This window comes from Panthera tigris, chromosome A3, assembly GCF_018350195.1.
Source record: "Panthera tigris isolate Pti1 chromosome A3, P.tigris_Pti1_mat1.1, whole genome shotgun sequence".
NCBI lineage: Eukaryota > Metazoa > Chordata > Mammalia > Carnivora > Felidae > Panthera > Panthera tigris.
In genome coordinates this window covers 104,523,541-104,549,466 of record NC_056662.1, presented here as the reverse complement: position 1 = coordinate 104,549,466, position 25,926 = coordinate 104,523,541, and the positions used below count along the sequence as shown (strand labels likewise).

At 39.1% G+C, this 25,926-nt stretch overlaps 1 protein-coding gene across 5 annotated transcripts in view; it reads left to right on the top strand.

Annotated features, from left to right (window-relative positions):
- The window catches only part of MTA3 (metastasis associated 1 family member 3), a 225,305-nt gene that overhangs the window by 111,048 nt on the left and 88,331 nt on the right, over positions 1–25,926 (top strand). For all 5 annotated transcript variants that reach the window (XR_006215907.1, XM_042982073.1, XM_042982071.1 and 2 more), the window contains exons 5-6: positions 18,274–18,337; positions 21,367–21,484. Coding sequence is in view for 4 of the 5 variants with exons in the window: in XM_042982073.1 (XP_042838007.1) it covers positions 18,274–18,337; positions 21,367–21,484 (182 nt within the window). In the remaining variant the exon portion in view is untranslated. The remainder of the gene's footprint in view (positions 1–18,273; positions 18,338–21,366; positions 21,485–25,926) is intronic.

Below are 25,926 nucleotides of genomic sequence, written 5' to 3'. Positions count from 1 at the left end.
TTTATTTTATTTTTGGGACAGAGAGAGACAGAGCATGAACGGGGGAGGGGCAGAGAGAGAGGGAGACACAGAATCGGAAACAGGCTCCAGGCTCCGAGCCATCAGCCCAGAGCCTGACGCGGGGCTCGAACTCACGGACCGCGAGATCGTGACCTGGCTGAAGTCGGACGCTTAACCGACTGCGCCACCCAGGCGCCCCTATTTTTTCAAATATTTTCTTGCAAAATGCTGTTTTCTTCAAGAATTACCGTCAGTTTGGGGCGCCTGGGTGGCTCAGTCGGTTGAGCGTCCGACTTCGGCTCAGGTCATGATCTCGCGGTCTGTGAGTTCGAGCCCCGTGTCGGGCTCTGCTGACAGCTCAGAGCCTGGAGCCTGTTTCGGATTCTGTGTCTCCCTCTCTCTCTGACCCTCCCCCATTCATGCTCTGTCTCTTTCTGTCTCAAAAATAAATAAATGTTAAATAAATAAATAAATAAATAAATAAATAAATAAAGAATTACTGTCAGTTTAGGGGTGCCTGGGTGGCTCAGTCAGTTAAGTGTCTGACTTTGGCTCAGGTCATGATCTTATGGTTCATGGGTTCGAGCCCCATGTGGGTTCTGTGCTGTCCACCCAGAGCCTGGAACCTACTCTTGATTCTGTATCTCCCTCTCTTTCTGCCCCTCCCCTGCTCACGCTCTGGTCTCTCTCTCTCTCAAAAAGAAACATTTAAAAAATTTTAAAAAAATTGTCAGTTTATATTCCCACCTCAGTATATTATGAATATTCCCATTTTGTAGTTCCTTCAACATTACTGCATATTAAAATTAAAAAAAAAAACCTTTTGTTGTTTATTTTCTGATAATGAAAGAATTATAACTTATTGTTGAAATATCAAATACAGAAAAAGATACATGCTGTCTCTATCATACACTCACAAACACACACGCCTGTAGTTCTCCATTCAGCAGCACCAACATTTTGGTGTATGCTTAGTGCATTTTTCTTTTCTAATCTTCCCTGTAGCCATTGCGTTTTGGCTGCGGGTTGCTGGAACGGATGTGGAACGGCAGAGGCGCCGCATTACTTGTGCGTAGCTTCCTCTCTCATCAGCTTGTGCTTATTCTTCAGCGGCACTGGTGTCATCTTTGCTCTTTCTAGGTTGGTTGGTTTGTTTTTAAATATTTGAGAAATGTGGTTGGAAAGGAACAATGGAACAGCAGGAGGAGGGGAGGATAGTTAAATAAAGGCTGGAAAAATTCCATTCTTGAGAAGCTGACAGACATGCCTGAGAAGTTTGATATATGTGAGGGAGCAGAATGAAACTAGAGTAAGAATACTTTGTCACTCAGGAAGAGTGCTCATTCAAAAACAAGTCGAAGTGTTACCGCAGGCAAAAGATTTCCTGTGATCACGAAGGTACTCGCCTATGTTTTCCTGAAGTTTTGCTGTTTCACCTTTTGTATTTTTTTAACCATAAAAAAATTGTTTTTAATGTTTATATATTTTAGATAGAAAGCAAGAGTGAGAGAGAGAAAGAGAGAGGGAGAGCGAGCAGGGGAGGGGCAAAGAGAGAGGGAGACACAGAATCTGAAGCAGGCTCCAGGCTCCACGCTGTCAGCACAGAGTCCGATGCAGGGCTCGAATTCACGAACCGCGAGATCATGACCTGAGCTGAAGTTGGATGCCTAACTGACTGAGCCACCCAGGCACCCCTAACCATTTTTTATTTAAGTAAGTTCTGCACCCTAACATGGGGCTTGAGCTCATGACCCAGAGATCTAGAGTCATATGCTCCTCTGACTGAGCCAGCCAGTACCTCACTTTTTGTATTTAAGTCTGTTTTTTGTATATGGTATGAAGAGGGGTCAGTTAGAAAACTAAGTTTTAGAAGATACCATTTACAGTTTCATCGAAAAGCATTGAATACGTAGAATAAATCTAAAGAAAGATGTATAAGAAAAGGGGAAAGATCTAAAACTCTCCATGGAAACTACAAAGGGTTGCTGAAGGAATTTGACTTAAGTAAATGCACTTAAGTAAATATGTCAGTTTTCCCCAAATTGATCTAAAGATTCAGTGCTGTTCCAAGGAAAGGCTCAGCAAGTGTGCTGTGTGTGTGTGTAAATTGAGAATTGAGGAATTGATTCCAGAATTTATGAGAATGGAAAGAACCAAGAACAGTGAAAACAAAGTGTTTTCAAATCATGGTTTGTGGACTCCTGAGTGTCCCTTAGACCCTTTCAGGGGTTTTGTGAAATCAAAACTATTTTATAACAATAGTAAGATGTTACTCACCTTTTCACTGTTTTAGTCTTGCAAAAGCAGTGGTGGGCAAACTTAGTGTGAATCGCATCAGTGGCACTAAATTGTGCTAGAGTCATCGCTGTATTCTTCACCTCTGTGAATTTGCAATAAAACAAACAATAACCAAAATGACAAGTTCCACTTAAGAATATTCTTGACAAGGGGCGCATGGGTGGCTCAGTCAGTTAAGCTTCCAACTCTTGATTTCAGTCCAGGTCATGATCTCACAGTTCATGGGATTGAGCACCGTGTTGGGCTCTGGGCTGACAGTGTGGAACCTACTTGGGGCTCTCTCTCCCTCTCTCTATGTTCCTCCCCCACTTGCGCGCTCTCTCTCCCTCCCTCCCTCTCTCTCTTTCTCTCTCTCAAGATAAGTAAAATAAACATTTAAACAACAACAAAAAGAATGCTCTTGACAAAATGGTACAATTTATTATTTTAATAAATCTGAATCCCTCATGTCCTAAAACAAAACTGAAAAATTAACACATCAGATTAACCATTGTGCAGTGTAGAGGATCTAGTTCACTGCCATTCAGTATAGTGACGATGCTGTGTAACCGCTGTTTCAGTGGTTTAACTACCATTAAATGTCTCTTTAACATCCTGCCTGATGAAATGGGAAATACATGTAAATCACTTCTGTCATGTTTGAAAGTGTGATAGTTATCTTGAGAAAAAAAAAAAATCTCACGACAGTCTTTGAAATGTAAGCCAAACTACCTGCTTTTTCCTAGAGCGCCGTTATTACTTGCAGTAACCGCTGAAAGACAAACAGTGGTTATTTAGACACAAGTGTTTGATGGATGCCTTTTGAAAATGAAATAAACCTGAAAATCTAGCTGTCTGTTAAGCAACACATTGAAGAGATAGGCAAAAATGAAAAGAGTGCCACTGTTCTCGTGAAAAGTTTTTTGTTTTGGAAAAGACAGTAATTGTTCATAACAGGTATTTGCTAATGTTCATTTTTATTTTAAATAAATTAGCAAATGTTAAATTTTTCTCACTTTGAATTTCTAACATGGTAAATATTGATTGATGTAACTCACAGAGGCAAATGTTCTTTGAGGTCCTCAATGATTTTTTAGTAATGTAAAGTGATCTTGAGATCAGAAAGTTTGAGAACCATTGACAAAGTCAGTCTTGAACAAAAACTGTTAGAGAGATTTATATCAATCGATATTAAGACATTTATATAGTTACAGTAATTAAAGCAAGATGGTATTAATAAGTGGATTGAGAAATAAGTGGAACAGAATGGAAAAGTCAGAACAGACCCACATATATAATACAACTTGATATTTGATGAAGGAACCACTGCAACGAGAAGTCTTTTCAGGAAATGGTGCCAAGTCATTTGGGTGGTTACAGGGGAAAATAAACGAAGGCTTCTCTTTTTCTTTCTTTCTCTACTTTTTTTTTTTTTTTTTTTTTTTTTAGATTTTATATCTTTAATTTTTTGAGAGAGAAAGATAGCATCCTCACTCTCCAAGCAGGGGAGGGACAGAGGGAGAGAGAGAATCTTAACCAGGCTCCACGCCCAGTGGGGAGCCCTACTTGGAGCTCAATCTCACCACCACGAGATCATGACCCAAGCCAAAATCAAGAGTCGGTTGGAGGCTCAACTGACTGGGCCACCCAGGTGCCCCTGCCCTTGCTATTTTTGTGACCAAATAAGGGTTTTGTTTCTTACCATTTGGATTTGCTGACTATATCCCCATTTTGTTCTTTACCATGTTCCATTCTCCCTCATATTTCTTGTGAATTGATAACTAGATACAGAGATGTGGTTCAGTCTCTTCTTTTTCTTTTTTCTTTTGTGAGAAGGAAGAAGTGCAAGAGTTAAGAACTTCTTTGTGGGTGGCATTGTATATCAGGAGGTATATAATATCTTTTCAGGATGTTACTGGTATTTGCTGATTATTACCTAGAGATATTCATAGTTATTACAGAGTACTGATATTCATTCCTTCTTCATTATACCAGTTGAAAGACTTCTCTGTTTTTTGGTTCTGATTCTTTTTTTTTTTTTTTAATTTTTTAAATGTTTTATTTATTTTTGAGATAGAGACAGAGTATGAGGGGAGAGGGGCAGAGAGAGAGGGAGAAACAGAATCTGCAAAGCAGGCTCCAGAGTCTGAGCTGCCATCACAGAGCCCGACGCGGGCCTCAAACTCGTGAACCACGAAGTCATGACCTGAGCGGAGGTCAGAAGCTTAACCAACTGTGCCACCCAGGCGCTCCTTGGTTCTGATTCTTAATTTTAGTTTTATGTCTTCATGTACAGTACCTTACAGCAGAAGTTCTTGGCTCTATCAGATTCAACCTCTCTTTTACCTATTTTATAATGCTTGCTATGCTATTCTGGAATGAAATTTCTGGATAACTTACTATACACATGATGCATACTTGGTTTGGTATTGAATTTGGGGTTGAAAGTTATTTTCCATCAAAACTTTGAAGGAATTACCCTACTGTCCTCAAATGTCTATTGTCACTGAACAGTAGTTTTATATCCAAACTTTCACATTACCTATTTTTTCCCTTCTCTTAAATCTTCTTTGAATTCTCTTACCAATAGATGAAGAATGTAATTCTCTTATTGTATCCAGAAGTTTGAGTGATGCCTCAGTATTGAGGATATTTGGTAGACCATTTTAATTGGAAGATACTGGTCTTCCTTCATAGCTGGGAAATCTTTATTATTATTTTTTTAATGTTTATTTATTTTGAGAGATAGATACAGAAAGAGAACGCAAACAGGGAAGGGGCAGAGAGAGGAAGAGGGAGAAACCTAAGCAGGCTCTGTGCCACCAGCAGAGCCCGACTTGGAACTCAGTCTCATGAATAGTGAGCTCATGACCTGAGCCAAAATCACGAGTTGGCTGCTAAACTGACTGAGCCACCCAGGCACCCCTGGGAATTGTTTTCCTAACATTTCTTTCAAAACTTTTTTTCTTTCTAGTACTTACATTGCTTATGTGTTCGCTCTCCTGGAGTTCTTGGTTTACTGTCTTTTCTCATATTTTCTGTTTTTGGTTCTAAGCTAAATCTTTGACTTTTATCTCCTAGCACATCTGACATTTTAATATTGCCAACTATATTTTAAAATTTTGGAGGCTTGGGGCTCCTGGGTGGCTTGGTTGGTTGAACACCGACTTCGGCTCAGGTCATGATCTCGCAGTCTGTGAGTTGGAGCCCTGTGTCGGGTTCTGTGCTGATGGCTCAGAGCCTGGAGCCTGCTTTGGATCCTGTGTCTCCCCCTCTCTCTGTCTCTCCTCTCTCACTCATTCTCTCTCTCTCTCTCTCTCTTTCAAAAAAAACATAAAAAATGTTTTTTTAATTTCAGAGGCTCAAAGTATGGAAAGAGCCCAAATGTCCATTTTTCCGATGAATGGATGGGCTTTGCCTGTCATTTAATTCATTATTATTCTGTTGAGACTCTAAAAATACTACCTTTCTTCCCCATTAGAATGTTGGGGTGCCTGGGTGGCTCAGTCGGTTGAGCGTCTGACTCTTGATATCAACTCTTGATATTGGCTCAGGTCAAGATCTCAGGGTCTTGGGATCAAGTCCCACCCATGTCCCACCCACACTGAGCATGGAGCCTGCTTGGGAGTCTCTGCCCCCTACTCAAAATAAATAAGTAAACTTTTACAAAAAAAGAATGCTGTTAAACTTTTCTCAATTAGGTCACTAAATAAATAACACTTTATAGTACTGGGATTTGTGCCTTTGTGTTTATTTGTGAAATGGAGTTATCAAACTGTTTGGGAAATGCTGAGTGACTCTCATAAGTTTATTCACCATTTAAAAAGACCTTTCCACCCATTTTTTTTTAAGGTTTATTTATTTTTGAGAGAGAGCGAGAGCAAGCACAAGCATGGGAGGGGCAGCGAGAAGGGGGCAGAGGATCCAAAGCAGGTTCTGTGCTGACAGCAGCAAGCCTGATGAGAGGCCCAAACTCCCAAACTGCAGGATCATGACCTGAGGTGAAGCTGGGTGCCCAACCGACTGAGCCACCCTGGTGTCCCATCCACTTTCAGAAGCTGGAATTTGAATTTTTTTTTTTTAATTCATGTTTTACCTAGAACAAATAGTGTTAGAAGGTAGAATTTTTCTTTTAGGTGGTCATACATATCAGAGACTAATAAATGAACAATAATTGCCTATCTATAAGCAGAGTTGTTTTTTATTTTTATTTATTTATTTATTTAAAAAATTTTTTAAGCGTTTGTTTATTTTTGAGACAGAGAGAGACAGAGCATGAATGGGGGAGGGTCAGAGAGAGAGAGAGGGAGACACAGAATCTGAAACAGGCTCCAGGCTCTGAGCCATCAGCACAGAGCCCGACGCAGGGCTCGAACTCACGGACCGCAAGATCATGACCTGAGCCGAAGTCGGACGCTTAACCGACTGAGCCACCCAGGCGCCCCCAGAGTTGTTTTTTAAACAAAAGAGTATTCCAGGAGTGCAAAGCTGTAGTTAATAGATTAGAGTTTATGGGAGTAGATGGATTTAGGAATTGGTATGGTTGGGGATAGTATATCCATATACGGTTTGAAGGAGTGCTGGGAGTAACCTGGTATCCAAAGGTAATGGATAATAGAGCAGATTTTTTTGTGGTTGTTCTCGGGATCACAAGAAAATTGATCAGTCCCCTCCTTTTGAAGATGTAAACATTGGTTGGAAGAACAAGTATTGTTAAAATGTCTGTACTACCCAAAGCAGTGTACAGATTTGATGCAGTCTCTATTAAAATACCAACAATATGTTTCACAGAACTAGAACACACAATCCTAAAATTTGTATGGAAGCACAAAAGACTTCTAATAGGAAAAGCAGTCTTAAAAAAGAATAACAAAACTGGAGGTATCATAATTCCAGGCTTCAAGTTATATTACAAAGTGGTCATACTTAAAACAGTATGGTACTGGCATAAAAAAGATAGACACAAAGATCAGTGGAACAGAATAGAAAACCCAGAAATAAACCCACAGTTATATGGCTAATTAATCTTTGACAAAGGAGGAGTGAATATACAATGGGAAAAAGACAATCTGTTCAACATGCTGTTGGGAAAATTGGACAGCTAACTATGTGCAAAAGAATGAAACTGGGCCACGTTCTTTCTCCATACACAAAAATAAACTCAAAATGGATTAGAGACCTGAATGTGAGACCAGAAACCATAAAAATCCTTGAAGAGAGCATAGACAGTAATTTCTCTGTCATCAGCTGTACAACATTTTTCTAGATATGTCTTTTGAGGGAAGGGTAATACAAGGCAAAAATAAACTATAGGGCTACATCAAAATAAAAAGCTTCTGTACAGTGAAGGAAAAAATTAACAAAACCAAAAGGCAGCTTACTGAATGGGAGAGGATATTTGCAAATGACATATTTGATAAAGGGTTAGGATCTAAAATATATGAAAGAACTTATACAGCTCAACACCCAAAAAACAGATAATGCACATTAAAAAATGAGCAGAAGATCTGAGGAGACATTTCTCCAAAGAAGGCATATAGATGGTCAACAGACACATGAAAAGATGCTCAACATCACTCATCATCAGGGAAATGAAAATTGGAACTACAATGAGATAACACCTCACACCTGTCAGAGTGGCTAAAATCAAAAATTCAAGAATCAACAAGTGTAGGTGAGGATGTGGACACAAAGGAATTCTCTTGCACTGTTGGTGGGAATGCAAACTGGTGCACCAACTCTGGAAAACGGTATGGAAATTTCTCAAACAATTAAAAATAGAATTACACGATGATCTAGTAATCTCACTACTGGGCATTTTCCCAAAAATACAAAAAAAAAATTAATTCAAAGGGATATGTGCACTCCTTTGTTTATTGCAGCATTATTATTGTTGTTATTATTTTAGAAAGAGAGAGAGTGGGGGAGAAGAGCAGAGAGAGAGAGAGAGAGAGAGAGAGAGAGAGAGAGAGAGAGAATATTAAGCAGGCTCCCTGCTCAGTGTGGAGCATGATATGGGGCTTGATTGCACAACCTTAGCTGAAATCCGAGTTGGACGGACACTCAACTGACTGAGCCACTTAGACGCACCACAGCATTATTTACAATAACCAAACTGGAAGCATCTCAAGTGTCCACTGATAGATGAATGGATAAAAAAAGATGACACACACACACACACACACTTGAATATGAATCAGCCATAAAAAAGAATGAAACCTTGCCATTTGCAGCAACATGGATAGAGCTAGAGAATATAATGCTAAATGAAATAAGTCAGTCAGAGAAAGACAAATACCATACATCATCTCACTCATAGGTGGAATTTAAGGAACAAAACAAGCAAAAAAAAAAAGAGAGAAACTGACAAACAGACTCTTAACTATAGACAACAAACTGATGGGTACCATAGGAGAGGTGGGTAGGAGAATGAGGGAAATATGTGATGGAGATTAAAGCATACACTTAATCGTAATGAAAAACGTGGGGCACCTGGGTGGCTCAGTCAGTTAGACATCAGACTGTTGATTTTGGCTCAGGTCATGATCTCATGGTCGTGAGATTGAGCCGTATGTCAGGCTCTGTGCTGAGCATGGAGCCTGCTTGGGTGTGTCTGTCTGTCTCTCTCTCTCTCTCTCTCTCTCTCTCTCTCTCTCTCTCTCCCTCTCCCTCCCTCCCCCTTTCTCTTTCTCTCAAAATACGCATTTAAAAAATCATAACGAGGGACGTCTGGGTGACTTAGTCAGTTAAGCGTCCAACTTCATCTCAGGTCATGATTTCACGTTTGTGGGTTCAAGCCCCGCATCAGGCTCTCTGCTGACAGCTCAGAGCCTGGAGCCTGCTGCAGATTCTGTGTCTCCCTCTCTCTGCCCCTCTCCTACTTAGTGCTCTGTCTCTGTCTTTCAAAAATAAATGTTAATTTTTTTTTAAATAATAAAAAATATATTCAAAGTTTAAACATTGAGGAGGGATATGTGATATATTGACATGGTTCAAAATCAAAATCTGGGGTACACAATAAAGTGTCTCACTCCTATACAGTCCCCTAGCCCATCACTGTTTCTAGAATCTTACATATGCTTCCAGAAACAATTCATGCATATAGAAGCAAAGAAGTGTGTATGTTTATGTCTGTAGTAAATCATGGAATAAATTGTGATGCTATGTAATTGTGAGAATGCTATAATGACTCCTGTATGAGTCGTGTCTTTCCATAGTGCAGCTTTATTCAGTCACGGCAAGGTAAACACAATTGTAAAGCAGGTTTAGGATTCCAAACTCAGTGACATTTCACTATGTGTTCAACTTGCCTTAGTACAGGGCACACAGAGCAAAGCACAATACGAAGTCACACAGCAAGCAAGATACAGTTAGGGATAAGAAGTTAACGAACCAAATGCAAAGTCAGTCTGTGAGTGTGTAGTTGAGATCAGGCCTCGGTCCCATCCAGGTCAGCTCTTGGTGCTTACTGTGTATCACGTTCATTCAACCAGTGGAGCATCTCTGTTATGGTCACAGATCAGTCAGGCATAGCCTTCGGGAGTTGCCTTTTTAATGTGGTCAGATCTTGGAAGGCTCAGCATCTGGAGAGTCTGACAGCTTGTTGCGAAGTCCTTCCTTTTTAAAAAGTTTTAGTTGGGCACCTGGGTGGTTCAGTCCATTAAGCCTCTGACTTCAGCTCAGGTCGTGATTTCTCAGTTCAGGATTTCGAGCCCCCACATCTGGCTGATAGCAGAGAGCCTGCTTGGGATCCTCTGTCTCCCTCTGTGCCCCTCCTCCACTTGCGCTCTCTCTCTCTCTCTCTCTAAAATATAATAAATAAACATTAGGAAAATACAGTTTAGTCAGTCTTGGGCCTTTGCAGGTTTCTTCTTGTTATCACTCTTAGTTCTTCCAGACTCTCTTGGCTTTGCTCTGGTTATCAGTTTTGGATGCCATCAGTCTGTGGTGGTTTCAGTGATATCTGGTCTTAGCTGTAACACCCTTGGCTGCTTGTGTCACTGCTTGACATAAGTCACTGTTTATCTTGAGTGACTCCATCTTGCTTTCTACATTGTGCTTTTTTTTTCAGAGGGAGAGAGAGAGAGAGGCTTGCAACTGAGTGAGGGGCAGAGGGATAGAGAGGAGAGAGAAGTAGGGCTCACTTGAAACGGGTCTCATGCTCACCAGATTCGGGCCTCAAGCTTACCCGAAGCGGGGCTCTTGCCCCAACGTTGGACTCGAACTCACAAACGGAGAGGTCATGACCTGAGCCTAAGTCAGATGCTTAACGACTAAGCCACCCAGGTGCCCTATACATTGTGCTTTTTAAATGAAATATCTTGGGCATAATTCCGTATCAGATAATAAGGATCTGCTTCATCTTTTCCATAGTTGTTTCATATGTCTAATTTATTTAATCCTAATTAATAGATACTTGGTTCATTTTAGCTTTTTGCTGTTAAAATAATACTGCAAAGAATAAACTTGGGCATAGGTCCCTTCACATGTGCGTGATTGGGTGAAGATGTACAAAATAAGTCATATCAAGTAAAATAGATGAACATCTAATTATATTTTCTGGATTTTGTATTCATTCATATTTCTTTTTTTTAATTTTTTTTTTTAACGTTTATTTATTTTTGAGACAGAGAGAGGACAGAGTATGAACGGGGGAGGGTCAGAGAGAGGGAGACACAGAATCGGAAGCAGGCTCCAGGCTCTGAGCTGTCAGCACAGAGCCTGACGCGGGGCTCGAACCCACGGGCCGCGAGATCATGACCTGAGCCGAAGTCGGCCGCTTAACCGACTGAGCCACCCAGGCACCCCACATATTTCTGTGTTGATCAAAACAGGGAGATTCAAGTAAAAGGATTTGTAATTTGTAAATTTAGGTCTGTTGAGGCCTTTTTTGTCATATTCCCAGAAAACAATTAAAAATTTTTTGTGGGGGTGACTGTGTGGCTCAGTTGGTTGAGTGTCCAACTTTTGATGTCAGCTCAGGTCATGAACCCATGGTCACAGGTTTAAGCCCCGTGTTGGGTTCTGCACTGAGCATGGAGCCTGCTTGGGATTCTCTCTCCCCCTCTCGCTCTGTCCCTCTGTTGCTCATTCTCTCTTTCAAATTAAAAAAAAATTTTTTTCAGTGTTAATTTATTTTTGAGAGATAAGGAGACACAGAATATGAATCAGGCTCCAGGCTCTGAGTTGTCAGCACAGAGCCCGATGCAGGGCTTGAACTCATGAACTGTGAGATCATGACCTCATCAGAAGTGTGATGCTTAATCAACTGAGCCACCGAGGTGCTCCCCCCCCCCCCGCAAATTTTTTTAAGTAAGCTCTACACCTGATGTGGGTTTGAACTCATGATCCCACATGCTTTACTGACTAAGCCAGCCAGGCAACTTGAGAAAACAATTATTTTTAAATGTTTATTTGTTTTTGAGATAGAGCAAACAGGGGAGGGGCAGAGAGAGAGGTTCACAGAGGATCTGAAGCTGACTGCAGAGAGCCTTAAATTTAGTGACTTAAATTCACGAGCACCAACTGCGAGAACTTGACTTGAGTAGGATGCTTAACTGAACCACCCAGGCACCCCGAGAAAACAATTTTTAAAAGACTTATGTTTATTGAAAAATAGTAATGCTAACTTTTATTTTTAATTTCTTTTTATTTATTTATTTATTTTTTTTTCTGAGAGAGAGAGAGAGAGAAAGGGAAAGGGGGAGAGAGAAGAGAGAAGTGGGTCTCGTTTTTTACCCGAAGCGGGCTCCAGCTCACTCTCTGTGGGACTTGAGCTCGCGAACTGTGAGATCATGACCTCAGCCGAAGTCAGATGCTTAACAACTGAGCCACCCAAGTACCTGCTAACTTTTAACTATATAATGAAATAGCACTCCACTTGAATTAACAGACTCTTTTCAGTTTAGCTATTAATGTTAAAGGAACTCATTCAGAATCTAAAAAAATTCCTAATAAGGCAGTTTTCTTCCTGTACATTTTATTATGCCAGTATTTTAAGATGTTAGACTTTTTGCAATTTTATTGCTATTTGTAAACAATTTGAATTAGCGAAAATGATACTATTGAAGACTACAAGTAGTGTTGCTTAAGAAACTAACATAAGGAAGTTAATTAGTGTGCGTAAACTCATAGGATTGCTTAGTGGAAGGATGTGAGAAAAAAAAACACAGTGAAGAGGAAAATCATATCACAGTTTAACATTCTTTTTAATGTGTATTTATTGGGGGGGGGGGGGGGGGGGGAGGTGGAGGGGCAGAGAGAGAGGGAGACACGGAATCCGAAGCAGGCTCCAGGCTCTGAGCTGTCAGCACAGAGCCCAATGCCGGACCTGAGCGGAAGTCAGAAGCTTCACCGACTAAGTCACCCCACAATTTAACATTTTAAAGCCCATGTGTTTAGCACACTTTCTCTTGAATGTTGTCTTTGTATGGTAAAATCTTTACTTTGAAAGGATCATTTTATCCTCTGTGGGTTGAAGTGTTTCTTTCTCCCACCAGAGTCCCAGTGCAGAAAAGCATATATTTTACATGTTATCCTGCATGGCTGTGGAAGGGCCTTTGTAATCAAAACAGTTTGTCATCCTGTCCCAGGGAAGAGGATCTTCCTAATAACTACTGCCTTCTTTTGGACATTCCACTTTGTCCTAGCTATAAAAGGGAAAAGTGGCACCAAGAGAAGGATTTTTTCACCCTTGAATTCCTTTTTTGTAGTTTGTTTCATATTTGTTATCAAATCTCCAGAATCATGCCAAAGCTTTGTTGCTTTGGCATTCTCTACGTACCACAGACAGAATAGAATTTTTCAAAACACTACGTGTCACTTTTCTTTGCAGAATCATCTTTGTTTTTGTTTTTGGCCTTCTTTAGTTTTTATTTCTTAACATCTGTTAAAGAAGTATTAGAAAATGTGTCTTTAAATAGAAGTATTTGAAGGATTCCAGATTTCTTTCTCTGTTTTTGTCCTTCTTTTTACAAAGATCCATAAAATCATATTCTTTCACTTATATCACTTCTATGACACAGTCATTATGTGTTTGTTATTAAGATATAGTTAGCCCATGGTTCATCAGTTCTATAATGCAGACCAGTGATTCTCAACAAGGGACAGTTTTGTCTCCTGGGGACCATTCATTAAAGTCTGGGAAGATTTGGTTGTCTCAGCTACGTGTGGGGGAGCTACTGTTATCCAGTTGGCAGAGGCCAGTGATGCTGCTAACACCGTACGTGCATGGGACAGTCCCCCCCAGCAAAGAATTACCTGGCTTCACGTGTTAATAATGCCAAGGTCGAGGGACGCCTGCATGGCTCGTTTGGTTAAGCATCTGACTCTTTGCAGCTCAGGTCATAGTCTCATGGGTCTGGCTCCCTGCTTGGGGTTCTCTGCGCCTCCCCTGTGTGTGCATGCTCGTTCTCTCTCTCTCTGTCTCAAAACAAATAAATAAACATTAAAAAAAATAGTGCCAAGGTTTAGAAAACCTAATATAGAGTCATGGTAAATAATCTTTGCTTCCTTGGTATATATATTATTTATACAAATTTATGCACTTCATCTAATTAGGATCCCCCCTGTTACTTTAAATTTAAATAGTATTTTTTTTTTAAGATTTATGTTAGAGTTTTTAAAATGTTTATTCATTTTTGAGAGAGAGAGTGCAAGCAGGGGTGGGGCAGAGAGAGACCGGGACAGTACGGGGCGGGGGTGGGGGGGGGTGGGGGGGTGGTCAGAGGATCCAAAGCAGGCTCTACACCAACAGCAGTGTGCCTGACACAGGGCTGGAGCCCACAAACCTCGAGATCATTACCTGAGCCAAAGTCGGACGCTTTACTGAGTGAGCATCCAGGCACCCCTATATTGTATTTTTAAAAATCAAACATATGTATATAGCTGTGTAATAATATCCAAAGCAGTCATAAGCAGAGTTCCCCCAGCATAGTCATTTTCCTGCATTTATACCTCTCTTACACTGCTTACTCTTACTTTTTCAATTGTAGAAATTTATCCTTTCTCTTCTCTATTTCCTTTCCCTCATGTTTCCAATATATCACAATTTTTCTTTAACTTAATAATCAGTCATTGTGTTTTATGAACATGTAAGGATTCCCCACATATTCTTTCTTGTACAGCCTTTTGTTTTCCTTGGACTTAATAATTGTTCTGCCTTTGTTTTCCTTCTTTATTTTTTTAGTAAGATATACACCCAATGTGGGACTCGAACTCATGACTCTGATACCAAGAATCACATGCTCTACTGACTGAGACAGCCAGGTGCCCCTTTTGCCTTTCCTTTCAATTAGTCTTCTAAAATGTAAAAAATTCTTAGTCCTTGCTTATCTTGAAAATGTTTTCTACACTTAGCTGCTGATTTTTTTAGGCATTAAATTTTGATTTGGGAATCCTTTCATTCAGAATTTTGAATCTCCTTTTGTCCTATTTTACAGTATTGCTGTTGTGAAATATCATTTTCTGAAAGCATTTTGGATCTTTGAACTTCATTTTTTAAAAATTTGGATTAAATACTGTTTAAAACTGTCTATTCGCTGAATTTCCAATCACAGAACTTAGCATTGTTTTCAATATGAGAAAATGTTAAGAATCCAGAACAACTGTAAGACTCATAAAGCCATTGAGAAAATGCCTTTCTATCATGAAAAACTATTGTCTTTCATTGAACAAGGAAAGTTTAGTCAGACTCTGCATCTGTAGTAGGGGTTTTTCAAGTTCATTATGCCTAACAATCACCGGGTGATGCTTGTTTTTCCATGTAGATTCCTTGATCCCTCCCTGAGATCTTTGGATTCAGTAAATCTGACTAAGGATCACCTGGTGATTCTTCCTAACCACGAGGATTTCTCGATCCCTCCCCAAGATGTTCAGCTTCAATAAATCTGGTGTGACACTAAGAAATTTTCATTTTCCTAAGCAGGGACCCTGGTGGTCCTGCACCATTATTCTACAAGCTGGAGTGGTATGGAACCGAAAGTCTTTAGGCACTGGGGAAATGGATGCTAATTTAAACTTCTTCTTTCATGTATACAAACAGGTAGCATCTTTAAATAAATCTGTAACCTGGGTGCACCTTTTACATGTGGTTTTTGAATCTGTGGGAGTATACTGAACATCCTGTTAAGCAGATAGGCTGATCAGAACCTGCCATTAAACACAGGATTGCGTTGTGTCATAATTATTTATTCACATGTCTCTGTCCCAACACCCTGCCCAGTTTCTGAAGCAAACAGAGTATGTTTTTAAAACCTTTTTCAGTGAAAAATTCTGTGTTACTGTATATAGTTGCTTGTAGAAAAGCAACATAAATAATTATACAGGCCTGGAGTGATTTTTCTTCGTATTAAGGTCTTTGGTGTGTTTTATATTTATATCATCATGTTTGGGTATCTTTGTTCTCTACGGACTAAAGTATGGTGGAAGAGCACAATTAGGGTCATTGCTTGAGATTCAGCATAAATCAGTTGGGTTATCTATATTCACCGTTTGATAATAGTTCCTTTAGTTTGGGGTTAGCTTAAAATTCATCCTATTTCTTTTTCTGTGAGCCAAGATTTGTTCAGCATAAAGGAAGCCAGCTCTTTACATGTCTTTTTAAACTACTTTTATCAACAACTCTTGGCGTGGTAGTACATCTGTTAATTACATATTCATATTTACTTCATAAAACAATTCTGACTCAACTTCCTGCTTTGTTAGCTGTTAGTATATGTATTTGAATATTTTAAGTGTCAGATTTTCATTTTCCTTTTAAAAAATTTTATAATGTTTATTTATTTTTGAGAGAAAGAGACTGAGCGTGAGCAGGGGAGGGGCAGAGAGCGAGGGAGACCCACAGACTCATAAAGAGGGCTCCGGGCTCTGAGCTGTTGGCACAGAGCCTGAGGTGGGTCTCAAACTACGAGACATGAACTATGAGATCATGACCGGAGCCGAAGTCGGATGCTTAACCCACTGAGGCACCCGGGTGCCCCTCAGATTTTCATTTTTAATTTGGGAGAAAAATACATAGCTGCGGTAAAGAAAACTTACAGATGAAAAATCATGCATTATTTTTTTCATCTTTGCATAAAAGCTACATTAACCCAAATAACTTGTATTTTAGATTGGCTGGGTATCCTCTTAATTTTGCAGTCCTGTTGTATCTCTAAAAGAGTACATAACCAGTGTTTTCTTATCTCCTAATATAAATATGAAAATAGTGGTTTGATGATTCAGTTTAAATCCTCTTGTCATTTCAGACCGTATGGAAGAAACTCTTAAGTAGGCTGTATTGTTTGTGTAAATTTTCAGTGTCTGTTAGCCCTTGAAATTCAAGTGACTGTTGAAGAAAGTGGTATCTATTAAGATGACATTCAGCTTTTGCTCCTCTGCACTTAAAAAAAGTGGCTTTAGAGAACTTTAAAAAAAAACAAGATTTTATTTCTTCTAGGTAATTAAGTATTAAATGTTAGAAATACTGCTTTGTCAGCTGTTGCAGAGGCAAAAAAAAACCTAGACGAAACCTATTTTTGGAAACCCACTTATGCACATTGCATGTGTTAGGAGCACACACACAGGTCACAGAAGTTCTTCTGTGACAGCTGTAGATGTGCAAACCTCAGCGGAGCAATTTCCCTGCTCGTTATTCTGTCCTTTCCGCGAGCATGTCAGGTAATTGTTGACTGTGAGTGCTGTTATATGCTCCGAAGTAATGTTAATTTTTCTGCTTCAGTAATTTGCATGAATAAAATATACTAGAAAAACCAAAAACCCTTATAACTCTCGCTAACTTAGAGATTTGAGAAGATAATACGGAAATAACACATGTTCTCAGAAGTCTTTTGAAGTTATATTAACTATAGATGATTACCAGAAAAAGATGTTTTTATGAGGGTTAAACTTTTTTAAATTTAAGGAATATACATTTGGAAAATGTTCGGTAACCTGTAATTTTTGACCTTTGTGTTAGTGTTTTTTACATTTTATTTTGCTTTTGGTAATCTTTTTCTTTGAATTGTTTTTCACTCTGGTGTTCCAACAGCCTGCTCTTTTAGCTTCCCATTCAATGTATATGTGACGATTTGTTTTTGCTTGTTTTTTTGTGGGGAGCAAGAAGTGACTTTTGTTTACAAAATCAAATAACATTATGGCATTTAAACAATATTTTGTGAGTCCTAACCAATTATCTGTAACTTGAATTGTCTACCAAATTTCTCCTGTTAAATTTGTAGGTCTACAGAATTTTTCAAGATAGGATAATTGAAAACGTATTTGTAATAAATGCCTCTACTTGGATAACTTCAGTTTTTCTCAAGTCTGGACAAGACTGTTTTTTGTTTTTTTTAATAGACATTCGTTTTCAAACTCACACCGAGGGCTGTGATCAAAGGTAAATGCCATCAGACTTCAAGGTCTTTGAATCTGTAGATCTTTATTTTGCCCCCTACTTTATAGCAGTGTATTTAAATTTTAACTAGGCTTTAGAGCAAGGTCAATAAAGGTAAGCTAGTTAATCCTGATGAATGTATATTATTTTTAGGTCCTCATATGCAGTGGCCACTTAAAAAATCCGAAGATTATTTAGGTACTGGTTTGCATGGTGAAGTCTTTGTCTAAAGACTCCTTGTATAAAATCACCTCATATTAACTTTTTATAGATTCAGAAACTCACTTTTAATACGAAGGTTTCATTGTACTCCTTTTTTTTTTCTGTAATAATTAGAAAATACCCGTGAAGTGTTTTATGTCATAAAATTTACTGCCTAACAACAGTTCCTTCCACAGGTTAGCCTCGCAGTAAATACCTACAAAAACAGTCTTATTTTTTATGTCTACACCACCAGGATTGTAAAGCGAGTCTAAGTGTATACATTTACGTATATTTGTAACTGCCATCTAGTTTCTTAATAGTAACTTTACATTCTGAATATTCCTGACTTTGTATATGTCATCGATGTGAAGGTGAGGTGGCCTTTCTGACATTCATTCACTTTTTCCCTTTTTCAACAGGGGAAAATGCAGTGTTGCCCTTCTGAATGAGACAGAGTCAGTATTGTCATATCTTGATAAAGAGGTAATTCACAATTGCGCTTATTTTATGTTTTTTCCCCCCTTGATTTCACATGAAGCCCATACCTTTAAATGTATTTCTTCTTGTACCAAACTATTGCACCGGGAGAGCAGCATTATATAAAAGTGTAATGACCAGAATACTTTTAGATAATTTTATTTTTCTGGTTAACTGAGAGAAGAGTTGGCAAAAACTTCTGTGCCGTCTTTTTTAAGCTGGTAATGAAAGGCTTTATAAGGTATGATGATGTAGTTGGTAGCAGTAGAAATATTTTTGGCTTTATGAAATAAGTGACTTTTGTGTACTCAATCCTCCTCCCTGTTCTTTGTTTTTGTTGTTGTTTAAATAAAGAGATTTTATTTTAGGCTTTTTCCAGATGAGATCCTAGCACTGGTGGTCTGCTTTCTTTCCTAGAATCTCCATAAACTTTGTCAACTACAAGTGTTTCCTTCTGTGAACTTCAACAAGAAACATTTTAAACATATTTTCACAAGTTGGGTGAGAGCATATACTTCATTAGAAGGAGGAAATTCCTGTAAACAGAATATTCCACAATGAGAAAATTTTTACTGTTGACATTTTAAGATTTAACCTTTATAGTTGCATGATGTTTTTGTTTTCCCAAATCTTTATGTATGTATGTATGTATGTATGTATGTATGTATGTGTGTGTTTAAAGAATTAAAGGGATATATTAAAAAAAAATTTTTTTTTAATTTTTTTTCAATATTTATTTTTGAGAGACAGAGCATGAGCGGGGAAGGGGCAGAGAGAGAGGGAGACACAGAATCGGAAGCAGGCTCCAGGCTCTGAGCTGTCAGCACAGAGCCCAACGCGGGGCTCGAACCCACGGACTGTGAGATCATGACCTGAGCCAAAGTCGGACGCTTAACCGACTGAGCCACCCAGGCGCCCCCCCCCCCCAAATTTTTATTATACTTAAAAGTGTTGTCCCTGAAAGGATTGATGCAGACATGTGGAACTACTGTACGTTAGAAAATTGAACAGAGAAAACTAAGAGGAGGTAAATGTTCAAGGCAGAAAAAAGGTTGATAGTCTTTATAACTTACTCTTGTGAAATTTAGAAAAGAAGGTAATAGTGTTTGTTGTCAGTCAACATGTGGAAAATAATATGGATAAAGAGAATGCTCAGATGTTACCATTAGTTCATAGAAGCAGGAATAAAAGGAGGAAACATGAGTATGTTTCAGTTTATTTTACTGGTGTATTTGGCTGTTAAGACGCTGTAATTTTTTTTTTTTTTCAACGTTTTTTTATTTATTTTTGGGACAGAGAGAGACAGAGCATGAACGGGGGAGGGGCAGAGAGAGAGGGAGACACAGAATCGGAAACAGGCTCCGAGCCATCAGCCCAGAGCCTGACGCGGGGCTGGAACTCACGGACCGCGAGATGGTGACCTGGCTGATGTCGGACGCTTAACCAACTGCGCCACCCAGGCGCCCCTGTAATTTTTTTAAAAACGTGGTATTTTTGCTGAACTCAGGAACCTGAGATCAAGACCTGAGCTGAGATCAAAAGTCGATGCTTAACCAACTGAGCCACCCAGGCACCCCTTAAAGGACAACTTTCTAATCACAATGTTTTCCTTTTAGAAAAATTAACATTACCTTTACATTTTAAGCGATTTCCCATATTGGCACATGTAAATTTAAGGAGTCTTAAGCAACTTTTGTGGCCCTAAGTAATAATTTCATTTTATTCTACTGTATAGTATGGCAAAATCCCACTTTTCTAGAATACTATACTAACATGTTTTACACAATAAAAGTGACCAGAAGTATGTGTACCTTGAAAACCCTTACTGTGCCAACGGCAGCAGCGTCAGTCACCCTAGTAACATTCTTTGTTTCTCCTGTCTTACAAAACAAACAATTCTGATTACATATTGATCACCCTCCATCAGCCTATTGAGCAGGTTGGTTTATATATTCTGCAGATTTTTTTTTCTTTTCCCCAGGTAGACTTTTTTTTATATGCATAAATTGTCATATTGTTGTGTTTGATTCTTTAGTCTTTTCTTCTGACCATGACCCATGCAGAAGAATTCTGAATGGATGGTATCGCCTTGTCTGTTTTTCTCCTTTCCCTTTATCACAGTCTGTAAGGAGAAAGCTTTACAATCTGGTAGATTATCTCTTATTTGTAGCTTGCTCGGCACGGTCTTGGTAAAGTGCTGATGGTAGGAGCAGACCCCTCCAGCATATAATGCAGAGAGTTTTATAGTAGATAACCCTCAGAATCCTAGCAGGAAGCAGAGACAAGACCTTTTAAGACCTCCAGTAGTGATGCAGAATTCAGCAAAGGCCTGGTAGCCTGGTCATTTTATCCATTAGACTCAGTAACTAGGGCCTTTTTGCGTTTTAAAGAACCTTGGAAAGTTGGTGGGTGTGCCGGTGGTGGTAGGTAGTTACGTTTATGTGGCTATTTATATATAAATATGAATGTTTCAGGATTCAAAGGAGAACTGCAGAAATGGAATTCATAAGATGCTCCATGAAATAATGCAATGTGACATTTTAATTGGGAAACTGTATGTAAGCTCAGCTCTTCTAAACTTTAATGTGAAATGTGTATCCATTTGAGTATGTTGATGAAATGTGGGTGGACACTCCAGAAGTAAGGGCGCCTTGTGTCATCGTTGTTTGGTGTGGGCTTTAGAGATTTAAATGGTTGCTTGATTCAGGTGTCTTACCTTTGACTTAGAGCTTAGCTTTGCTAGTTCAGAATCTGTTTTAGAGCAGTTCATTGGTTTTCTTTTAGACTAAAACAACAAAACTTTATAATCTACCTTTATTGTATGCTATTTGTTTTTGCTTGATTTAATTTTACACTTTTACATGATGACCCTAACATTGTTCTCTTCTTCAAGATTCATGAATTTATTCACCAAAAGGAAATTTTATATACTCTCTGAAGTTTTATGATTTCATTATCATGACATTGGCCTCATTGCTTTATAAAAAGTAGAAGGAGTTGAGCTTACCTAGATATTTTCTGTCATTTTTTCTCAGGATACCTTTTTCTACTCATTGGTCTACGACCCTTCAGTGAAAACACTATTAGCTGACAAAGGTGAAATCAGAGTGGGACCTAGATATCAAGCAGACATTCCAGAAATGCTCTTAGAAGGTATGTTTTTCTTTGGGTTTCAAGTCCTATGAAAACAAATATGTCTTGAAACTCAAATATTCTTTTCCTCATATGGGAGAAACGTCTTTTGGGCTAAAGTTTAAAAGTTACAAGTTCTTCCTCTTGTAGAAATACAACAAATAACAACAGAAAATAATTTATTTGACCAATTGTTTGATTTTTATTTTACATTTTTGTGAGTTTTCTGGCTGTGTTTTCCTTTTAAATGCAACTTCTAGAATGTTCGTATCGTTGAGCTTGTGTCTTCATGTGATATGTACATGCCTTGAAATCCTGAATGCTCCTAAATCATCTAACTGAGGTGCCTGGAATCTAGTGAACAGTTATGTTTTGGTGGGGATTTGGGCTAATCTGGGTAGTTATGTACTGGAGAGATACAGAGCTTTGCATTTCAAAAATATCTTCCTAACAAGACAAATTTTTCTTTCTCCTGTTAAAACTGTACACTCAAAACCTTTATTTTCTGATTTCAAAAGTAAACATTCTTAACATTAAAAAATGAAACACAGAAATGTATAATGTAGGAAATGAACACCATCTGCTCTCCTTCATTCCAAACCCATATTTAATCACTATGGTCGTTTTGGGTGTGTTTATTTGGTTCACGCTGGCTTACCCTCCGTCCAGGAAAGGGTCCACATGCAGTGCCGTGTTGCATATGTTACTCTGCAACTGCTTTTTTCAGTTAACCGCGTAACTTTAGTACTTTTCCCTATGAGTACAGTGACTTTTATTCTTTTCACTAACTGTGCAGGTCTTAAATTTGCGTGGATGTACTATAATTCCCTCTTCCAGCCCCCTATTGGTAGACTTTTAGGCATTTATGTTTTCGATGTTACAAATTGATGCTGCTAGAAAAGCTATACCTATATATTTTTTTCAAACATAACTTCTTGGAAGTGAAATGGTATATACATTTTACATATTGAAAATGCTCCTTTGCTCTTCAAAACGACCGTTACTATATTATGAAAGAACCAGGTGCTTTCACCAACACTGATTATGAGGAATTTTTTCACCCTCCATTTTTAAGCCACATTTTGATATATAATTGTCTTAGAGTTTTTTGTTTTGTTTTGTTTTGTTTTAAAATTGAAATTATGCTTGCCCTAGTTATCTTTAGCCTTTAAATTTCTTGGGCATTTTCTTTTTCTTTTTTTTTTTTTTAATGTTTATTTATTTTTGAGAGACAGAGCATGAGTGGGGGTAGGGACGCACACACACACACACACACACACACACACACACACACACACACAGAATCCGAAGCAGGTTCCAGACTCCGAGCTCCGAGCTGTCAGCACGGAGCCTGACACGGGGCTCGAACTCACAAACCATGAGATCATGACCTGAGCTGAAGTCGGATGTCTAGCCGACTAAGCCACCCAGGCACCCCTTTCTTTCTTTCTTTCTTTCTTTCTTTCTTTCTTTCTTAAACTGTAAAGTTTATTTATTTTGAGAGAGAGAGCTCACATGAGAGCAGGGAAGGGGCAGAAAGAGTAAAGAGAGAATCCCAAGCAGACTTGGTGCTGTCAACACAGAGCCTGGCTCAGGGCTCGATCACACAGCTATGAGATCATGACGTGAACTGAAATCAAGATCCGGACGCCCCACTGACTGAGCCACCCAGGCACACTCTTTTTTTCAGAGAGAGAGGGAGAGGAAGAGGGAGAGAATGCACATGCAAGCCGGAGAAGGGCAGAGGGAGAGGGTGAGAGAAAGGGTTTTTCCCTTAACCAGGCTCCAAGTTGATCACAGAGCCCAATACGGTGCTCAGTCCCACAACCGTGAGATCATGACCCAAGCTGAAATCAAGAGTCGGACACCGAATGGACTGAGCCACCCAGGTGCCCCATCTTGTGCTTTTTCTACTTGGTTGTTTATCTTTTTATGCATTGGCAAGAATTACTTGACTACTAAAGGTAAGCAAACACAGAAGTATTTACCTTGTCTACAAGGATTATAAACCTCTCCCCCACAGACCTAATTATTTGATTAAAAAATTTTAATAGTGACTTTAAATTTAAGTATATTTTATTTTTTATCATACAAAAGTTTGGGATTTCTTAGTCTTTTCCTTTAAGGTCTTTACGATTTGCGTTACTCACCAAAAGGCCTTCACTTTTTGTTTTTGCCCCCTGATTATTAAAACATACAAGTGCTGCCAGGGGTGCCTGGCTGGCTCAGTCGGAGGAGCATATGACTATTGATCTCGGGGTCGTGAGATCAAGCCCCATGTTGGGTGTAGAGATTACTAAAATAAACTTTTTTTTAAATGTTTATTTTTGAGAGAGAGCAATAGTGCGAGTAGAGGAGGGCCAGAGAGAGGGAGGGACAGAGGATCTGAAGTGGGCCCTGCACTGATAGCAGTGAGCCCGATGCGGGGCTTGAACTCTCGAACGGTGAGATCATGACCTGAGCTGAAGTTGGACGCTTACCGGACTGAACTACCCAGGCACCCCAATCTAAACTTTTATAAAAACATAGGAGTTCTTCCATATGTTCTTCTCTCTCTTTTCCTTGTCATACTTCTAAGAAAATGTATGCAGAAGAGTTAAATCAATAGATACTCAAGATAGTGTGTGAGAATTGTACACGTTGGTGTCAGTGGTGGCTGTGAATAATGCCAGGCTACAGTCATCTGTGTTTTCCTGAACTTAAGTGCCAGGAAAAGTCAGTCAATAAAGATTAAGCTTGAAGAACAGAACGCCATGTCTGCACTCACCTGCGTTTGGAAATGATTTTGAACAGATTGAGAGTAGTGAATCAGTTTATTATAGGTTGAGAGATTGCATTCATTGATGTTCTCATCTGTGCAAATCAGTTTATCTTCCAGAAGGAATTTTTACATCTTTAGTCCTTAATGTTTGATGTTAGACTTCTATCTCTGTACCTAATTGTTCACTAAACATTTTATTCCCCCCTCCAAAAGCTTGATTTTTAAAATTTATAAACAGTGCTGTAATGAGTATAATGGATAATTTTGTGCTCTGGATATAACTGGCAAATAAAGTAGAATTGCTGAGTCTTAGGGCATGTATGTCTGAAATTTTATACAGAATGCCTAATTGTCTTCCAGGTAGTCATTGACAGGTGGTGGGTTTTCCCTTGTTTTAATTAAGGTATGATTTATATATAGTACATCCCCCCGTTTTTAGTGAGCAGTTCTGTGAGTTTTGGACAAAAGCGTATGTTCCAAGTGAGGTAGTTCGGCAAGTCCATCCGTGCACAGGCCAAAAGCCAGGAAGGTCCTTAGTGCTCATGTGTGTGTAGGCCCCCAGCCCAAGTTCCGCATCCCCTCAGCAGCCTTTGTCACTCCTTCCTGAACCCCAGTCCCTCCCATCTTTGAACTGTGGAGATCAGTCGTTCATGTTATCTTTTATACTATTTTTTATTGTTTGACTTCAGAAATTTTAAAATCAACACTCAGGTATTGATTGTGTGGTTCTCCCTTGAGCACTGAGCATACGCCCTGATGTATAGAAAGCCTAGAAATTGTGTATTGCTCGTGGAGAGATAAATGCTGAACCAAGTCATGAAGTTGGGATGTTTCAAGTAACACTGGGCAGAAGAATCAGATCATGGAAACTCACAAGTTCCTGTTATCCAGAAAACTATTTAAATATGGTATTTACCCCTGAAAGGCATAAAGTCTGGTTAGTGTAATGTTATTTGGAAAGCATATCTACCTAGAGTAGAATTTTTTAAAATTTTATTTTAATTTTTTTAAATTTACATCCAAATTAGTTAGCATCTAGTGTAACAATGATTTCAGGAGTAGATTCCTTAATGCCCCTTACCCATTTAGCCCATCTCCCCTCCCACAACCCCTCCCGTAACCCTCAGTTTGTTCTCCATATTTATGAGTCTCTTCTGTTTTGTCCCCCTCCCTGTTTGTATATTATTTTTGTTTCCCTTCCCTTATGTTCATCTGTTTTGTCTCTTAAAGTCCTCATAGGAGTGAAGTCCTATGATTTTTGTCTTTCTCTGACTAATTTCACTTAGCATAATACCCTCTAGTTCCATCCACGTAGTTGCAAATGGCAAGATTTCATTCTTTTTGATTGCCGAGTAATACTCCATTGTCTATATATACCACCTCTTCTTTATCCATTCATCCATCGATGGACATTTGGGCTCTTTCCATACTTTGGCTATTGTTGATAGTGCTGCTATAAATATGGGGATGCATGTGTCCCTTCGAAATAGCACACCTGTATCCCTTGGATAAATGCCGAGTAGTGTAATTGCTGGGTCGTAGGGTAGTTCTATTTTTAGTTTTTTGAGGAACCTCCTTACTGTTTTCCAGAGCGGCTGCACCAGCTTGCATTCCCAAGCATTTTTTTTTTTTAGAAAGAGCATGAGCTGGGCAGAGGGACGGGGGGGGGGGGGGGGGGGGAGGGAGAGAGAGAGAGAGAGAG